Source organism: Scylla paramamosain, chromosome 19, assembly GCF_035594125.1.
Source record: "Scylla paramamosain isolate STU-SP2022 chromosome 19, ASM3559412v1, whole genome shotgun sequence".
NCBI lineage: Eukaryota > Metazoa > Arthropoda > Malacostraca > Decapoda > Portunidae > Scylla > Scylla paramamosain.
The window spans coordinates 20,023,642-20,031,141 of record NC_087169.1 but is presented as its reverse complement, the minus strand read 5'-3'; the positions used below and the strand labels follow the sequence as shown (position 1 = coordinate 20,031,141).

The 7,500-nt window shown below is 40.9% G+C and overlaps 1 protein-coding gene across 1 annotated transcript in view; it reads left to right on the top strand.

The window, feature by feature from the left end:
• The window catches only part of LOC135109496 (uncharacterized), a 181,076-nt gene that overhangs the window by 103,786 nt on the left and 69,790 nt on the right, over positions 1–7,500 (top strand). The window contains exon 4 of the mRNA XM_064020875.1: positions 4,165–4,297. Coding sequence (XP_063876945.1) covers positions 4,165–4,297 — 133 coding nt within the window. The remainder of the gene's footprint in view (positions 1–4,164; positions 4,298–7,500) is intronic.

The following is a 7,500-nucleotide window of genomic DNA, read 5'->3' as shown; positions in this document are numbered from 1 at the left end:
CTCTCTCTCTCTCTCCACTCAAAGCAACATTCCGTAATGAACAAACATTAGCTCAGCAAATCGCCTCTTCGCACTGCCCTCTCCGTCCCCTCCTTCCTTCCTTCCTTCCTTCCTTCTTTCCTTCCCTTCCCTTCCTTCCTACTCTCCTTTCCTCCCTCCATTTCCCCTCCTCTCCCTCTTCCTCTCCCTCCCTCTCTTCGTTTATTTTTCTCCCCCCTTCGTGATTGCCTTTCTCTTGCTTCTTTTGTGTCTTTACCACTCACCTTTTCGCATATTTTTATCTTACTCTTCCTTCCTCTTCTTCTTCTTCCTCCTCCTCCTCCTCCTCCTCCTCCTCCTCCTCCTTCTTCATGGTAATTTCTGCTCTCAAGTGATTTTTCTTTTCCCTTCTCGTGTGTCCTTCGCTCGGCTTTCCGCCCCCCCTCCTCCTCCTCCTCCTCTTCCTCCTCCTCCACTTTACGTCTCCTCTTCTCTTTATGTATAATTTCCCTTCATTCTCTCGCATTTTCTTTTTTTACTTTTGTCGTTTATTTTGTGATTTTGCCTCCTCCTCCTCCTCCTCCTCCTCCTACTCCTCCTCCTTTCTCCTCCGCTTCCTCTTTCTTTATTCTCTGCTTATTTGTATTTCTTCTCTCTTTGCCTTCTGTTTTCTGCTTCTTTTTTTTTTTTTTTTGCATTCACTCCCTCCTCCTCCTCCTCCTCCTCCTCCTCCTCCTCCTCCTCCTCCTCCTCCTCCTCCTCCTCCTCCTCCTCCTCCTCCTCCTCCTCCTCCTTTATGATTCTATTTCTATTTACTCTCATTTTTATCGTCCTCTCCTCCATGTTTACCTGTTACCCTCTTACCTTCTCTCCCCTCCTCCTTCCCCTCCGTTCCTCTCTTCTCCCCTCCTTCCTCTTATACATTTCTTATATATTTACCAACCTTACCCTCTTCCTCCTCCTTTTCTTTCTCTCTCTCTCTCTCTCTCTCTCTCTCTCTCTCTCTCTCTCTCTCTCTCTCTCTCTCTCTCTCTCTCTCTCAGTACTTTTTAATCCTCGTTTTGCATTTTTTCTGTTTATTTTTTCTATTTTTAATCCTCATTTTTCCAGTTTCTATTTTTGTCCCTTTGTCCTACTGTCTACACTTCATTCTCTCTCTCTCTCTCTCTCTCTCTCTCTCTCTCTCTCTCTCTCTCTCTCTCTCTCTCTCTCTCTCTCTCTCTCTCTCTCTCTCTCTCTCTCTCTCTCTCTCTCTCCCCCACGTCCCCCTCAAGCCCATAGCAATAAATATTTTGCTTTCATTAGTGTAAACAAAGGTGGAGAGCAAAGGGAGGCAGTGAGGTTAGCTAATAAGATGAGGCTGCTGGGAGGGAGAGAGGGAGAGGTAGCGGGAGAGAGGGAGAGGAAGGGTTGCAGGTGAGCGAGGGGAAACAGTGAGAATGCTTGTTTTTGGTAGGGAGAGAGAGAGAGAGAGAGAGAGAGAGAGAGAGAGAGAGAGAGAGAGAGAGAGAGAGAGAGAGAGAGAGAGAGAGAGAGAGAGAGAGAGAGAGGGGGAGGGCAGGGCAGGACGAACACAGACAGATACACAGATTGACAGACAGATAGTACAGAGAGAGAGAGAGAGAGAGAGAGAGAGAGAGAGAGAGAGAGAGAGAGAGAGAGAGAGAGAGAGAGAGAGAGAGAATGAACACAAAGTAAACAGAGTAACAAGAACTAAGAGAGAGAGAGAGAGAGAGAGAGAGAGAGAGAGAGAGAGAGAGAGAGAGAGAGAGAGAGAGAGAGAGAGAGAGAGAGAGAAGCACCAACAAGCACACACAACAGTGACACGGAAGGAAAAAAAGACAGCTTTATGAAGGGGAAAACCAAGAATACAAGAATGTTATCTGACGCAACACACGAGTTTCAACACACCTGCTTTTTTGACGCCTTTGCAAGAGTAACACTTTGGCTTATTCAACACTGGTATTACTCGTATTGTTTTGTGGTTGTGTTGCGTTTTGTTGTGTTTTCTTGTGTGTTTTTGAGAGGAAGGGTATTGGTTAGAATGCTATGTACTTTGATTATATATTATTGTTGTTGTTGTTGTTGTTGTTGTTGTTGTTGTTGTTGTTGTTGTTGTTGTTTTCTGTTTTGTTCTTCTTTCTCTTGTTTTCCTTCACTCTTTCATTGTGTCCTTGCCTCTTCTTCCTCGTGTTCTTCTTGCCTCTTGTTGTTGTTGCTGCTGTTGTTATTGTTGTTGTTGTTGTTGTTGTTGTTGCTGATATTTTTTACTGCTATCTTATCACTACTACTACTACTACTACTACTACTACTACTACTACTAAAACTATAACTATCACCACCATCACCACTACCACTAACGCCACCACAACTAATAATAATAATAATAATAATAATAATAATAATAATAATAATAATCATAATAATAATAATAACAATAGCTAATGAATGGTAAACTGGATCCTGACATGTCTATTTATTTCATTATTTATCATATATTTATCCACTTATTAATTGATCTGCGAAATTTGTTATTAATTGCTTCATTAAAGTGAATTAGTAGCGCTTGTGATTTAAAGCCACTGATGAGAGAGAGAGAGAGAGAGAGAGAGAGAGAGAGAGAGAGAGAGAGAGAGAGAGAGATTGTGGGGGCCTGACTTTATTTTTTTTAGGGGAGGGAAAGTGTAGGATTGTGAGAGACTAAAATGCTCTGTTTAATTAGGGCTTATGTAAACGAGAGAGAGAGAGAGAGAGAGAGAGAGAGAGAGAGAGAGAGAGAGAGAGAGAGAGAGAGAGAGAGAGAGAGAGAGAGAGAGAGAGAGAGAGACTGAAGGACACATGTATATTACGTGGGAAGACTTAAGTGCATTCTCTCTCTCTCTCTCTCTCTCTCTCTCTCTCTCTCTCTCTCTCTCTCTCTCTCTCTCTCTCTCTCTCTCTTCTTTCAATTTCTTCCATTATTGTTTTATCGGTTTAAATTTTTTATAGTTTTTTTCTTACTGAATTTTCCTTTTCTCTCTCTCTCTCTCTCTCTCTCTCTCTCTCTCTCTCTCTCTCTCTCTCTCTCTCTCTCTCTCTCTCTCTCTCTCTCTCTCTCTCTCTCTCTCTCTCTCTCTCTCTCTCCCTCCAGTACTCTCACGTTTTCCACTTTCCGACTCGCTCCCAGCCTCTCACCTCTCTCCCTCCACCCTCTCCCCTCTTCCACTTAATTCCACCACCTCTCCCTCCACCCTTCCTCCCTCGCTCACACCCACGCATTTCACTCTCCCAACTTGCACCCGCTACTGTATACTGTCCCCTCCTTCACTCACTCTCTCCTTTACTCACTCACTCACTCCCTGCATCCGTTCCTCGCTGCCCTTCCTCTCACTCTCACAGATTTTAGTTTCTACGTCTTTCTGTTGGTCTCTCTCTCTCTCTCTCTCTCTCTCTCTCTCTCTCTCTCTCTCTCTCTCTCTCTCTCTCTCTCTCTCTCTCTCTCTCTCTCTCTCTCTCTCTCTCTCTATCTATCTATCTATTGTGTTTGGATTTTTTATATTTCTTTTCTTTCTCCATCTTTTATGATATTCTGGATCTCTCCTAAAAATAGTTCATTGTTATACTAAAAAGGTGATCTTTCTCTATGTTCTTTGTTATTTGTCTCTTTCATATCCCTAATCTCTCACATCTTTCCTCTTAAACTCTATTACTGTTCTTCTTGTTACTAACTTATATATCTGTGACAAAAAAAGGCATTTGTTATCTGTATTCCTTAGTGTTCCTTTCACAGCTCGAACCTCTCTCATCTCCTTCCTCTTAATCTATGTTACTACTCTTTTTAGAAGCCTATAGATTCCGCATACACATAAGGGTTCTTTCTTTTCTATATATATTTTTTTCCTGCAAACACGTACATAACACACAAATTAGATACCTATTCTTTTTTTTCTGAAATCCTTCGTGCTTCTTACAGATCTCTAACCTGTTTTCCTCACCTTTCTCATCTTAAACCTTATTACCCGTATAATCCTGCACACACACACAAAAAGTAAATAAATAAAAGAAAGTATTTTATATATATATATATATATATATATATATATATATATATATATATATATATATATATATATATATATATATATATATATATATATATTCCTGTGTGTCCCTCTCATCCCTGACCACCTTCTCTCTATCCTACAGGGCTGGTCTTGAGCGAACACATTCAACACTTCGAGCCCGTCTTCTACAGTCCCGCCCAGCTCCTGCACCACCACCGGAGAGCCAAGCGAGACACTTCACACCGTCTGCACCTGGACTTCACCGCCCACAACAGGTGAGGAGGCGAGAGATGTACGGGGAGGGTGGAAGGGAGGTGGTGCGTGTGACTGACTTTCCTGTTTAGTTAGTGCGTGAGTTTATTAGTGCTTTGCTGATGTATAAGTGTGTGTGTGTGTGTGTGTGTGTGTGTGTTTTGGTTTGTGTATTGAATTCGCTTTTCGTACGATCAGTGAGGTTAAGCAACGCTGGGTCTGGTTAGTTCTTGGATGGGTGACCGCCTGGGAATACTGAACGTTGTTGCCTTTCCATTTTTTATTAATGTATTTGTATGCGTGTCTGTTTGTTTGTTTGTTTGTGTGTGTGTTCGTGTATTAGTTTGTTAATATTTTGTTGATGTATTAGTGTGTGTGTGTGTGTGTGTGTGTGTGTGTGTATTTATTGGTCTTTTGCGTGTTTGTGTAGTGGAAGGCTGTGTTTGCGGGTTGTTTTGTTTGCTAGTATGTGCGTTTGTGTGTTTTTGAGGATATCATTTGTGTGAGTGTATTGGCAAGTCTCTCTCTCTCTCTCTCTCTCTCTCTCTCTCTCTCTCTCTCTCTCTCTCTCTCTCTCTCTCTCTCTCTCTCTCTCTCTCTCTCTCTGGATTATATTTACAGGGCTTTCATTTTATTTTCACGGTATTTTGTGTTGCATATATTTTTGTGCACGCAAGGTTTTACTCACTTCTTTTTTATTAATGCCATAGAGAGTGTAGTGGGCAGTTCCCTTTAGGCAGTTTTTTTTTATTTATTTTTACTAACTTACATTTACCATTATTTTTGTTTCTTTTTTTTTATTCCTTTGATAATAATATGGATGTTTTTTTTTCAGTCTGTCTTCCTGTGTATTAGTTTTGTTTTATTTTACTGTTAATTTCAGAGAGAGAGAGAGAGAGAGAGAGAGAGAGAGAGAGAGAGAGAGAGAGAGAGAGAGAGAGAGAGAGAGAGAATTTTCTAACATTCACATAAAATAATAAATAAAACACCAGTGAAAATACATCATAAAGCAGAGTTTTTTTTTTATAGTTTTTGTTCTTTTTCTTTTTATTTGAGTGGCTGTTCCAAGTAAGAGCAGGTAAGGGCAGGCCAGGACAGGTGACGAGGGAATGCAATCGTACTCTGTTGAAGGCATATATTGGCAATCTGTGTGTGTGTGTGTGTGTGTGTGTGTGTGTGTGTGTGTGTGTGTGGCGTAGTGTGAACAGGTCATACGCAGTGAAATTGAGATTGTACACACACACACACACACACACACACACACACACACACACACACACACACACACACAGAGAGAGAGAGAGAGAGAGAGAGAGAGAGAGAGAGAGAGAGAGAGAGAGAGAGAGAGAGAGAGAGAGAGAGAGAGAGAGAGAGAGAGAGAGAGAGAGAGAGAGAGAGGGAGAAAAATCCGCCTCACGCTACACACACACACGAAAAAAAATAAAAAGAAACAGAAAAATAAATGTAGAAAAAAATCCTACCACAACAAAATATAAAAAATAAAATAAAATACCATCCCTCCCTTGCTTAACGGGAAGGTGTGGGCGTCACCGTGGCATTGTGGATAATTATCTACCTGTTACTTAGGCGGCTGACATCACTCGCACCTGCTTCGCTCCTTTACCTGTGATGGAGAGAGAGAGAGAGAGAGAGAGAGAGAGAGAGAGAGAGAGAGAGAGAGAGAGAGAGAGAGAGAGAGAGAGAGAGAGAGAGAGAGAGAACCTGAACCGCTGCTGACAGGCTTGTAATTATGGTAGTTGTGGTTGTGGTGGTGTTTGGGTTTTTGTTTGTATTTAAACGTACAAATTGCGGTGGTGGTGGTTGTGGTGGAGTTGTAGAACGAGGAAGTGGTGGTGGTGGTGGTGATAGTGGAAGAGGAGAAAATGGTGTTGGTGGAGATGGTGGTGGTTGTCGGGGAGGAGAAGGAAGTGATGGTGATGGTTGTGAAGGAGGAAGTAATGGTGGTGGTGGTGATAATGGTGGTGGTTGTGAAGGAGGAAGTAATGGTGGTGGTGATGATAATGGTGGTGGTGGTGGTGGAGCTTCAGTAATAGTTTTTTTCGTTGCATTAATGTTCGCTATCCAATTTAACTTTGCGATAAAACAAAGTTACCGCTACACGGAACGCCTCAAACAGTTATTATTATTATCATTATTATTATTATTATTATTATTATTATTATTATTATTATTGTTGTTGTTGTTCGTGTTGTTACTACTACTACTACTATTACTACTACTACTACTACTACTACTACTACTACTACTACTACTACTACTACTACTACTTCTAGGTGAGGCGCCTCACCTGAGCGCCCCACCTGGCCAGCTGTGCGCCCAAGGCCTTGAAGAAACCTCTATGTTATAATGACGCTTCGTAATTATGCATTAGATCATCAACCGGTCTTTTTATTAGTCTTGCATTACATTTTACTTTGGCCTGAGGGATATTAGAAAACCTGTTATGCTTATTTTGTTTTTATGCGTGAATTAAACAAAACTTCAGGTAAGGACGCTCAGGTAATGCTCTCCACTCATGCAGCCCTCGCCAGTGTTCTGAATCGCTTTGTTCTCTCATCAGCACTATTGTCAGCAGCCGCAGAGATGATTAGGCAGGTTCTCTTAGGTGTTGTTCCTCTTGATGGTGCAGAGTCCTTGTTTAACTTTCACTACAATCATGAAAATTCTCTTGAAAACTCCCCCAATGACTTCCACTACTGGTTGCTGAATGTGGTTGAGACGAGACGATGAATAGTCTAGTACGAGCTATTGTTTAAAGGGAACTCATACAATGACTAATGGGAAATGTACATTGATATTGCCTGATTTACGTTCATATTGAAATGGTGTCTTTAATGATGGTGCTTCGTCTCTTTAAATGTCATGTCAAGTTATTTTTAAACATAGTTTTTTATATTCTGTAGTTTACGATTTTGTTCTGATAATTTTATGTGCAAACGAGACCGGGTGAGGAGAAGGAAAGGGGAAAAAGTTCTTATTTACTCCTCCCCTCCAGTAAATAAATATATATATAAATAAATCAGATAAAATAAATGAATAAACAAAGAAAAGAATCCATTTATGGGAGAGGACAATTCAACTTTGGAAGTCTCCTTGTACTCCCCTCAATAAATAAAGAGATAAATGAATAGATGAACAAATAAATAAATGAATAAACAACCAGAGAAGAGTAAAAAAAAAAAAAATATAAAAAAAGCAGCTCCAG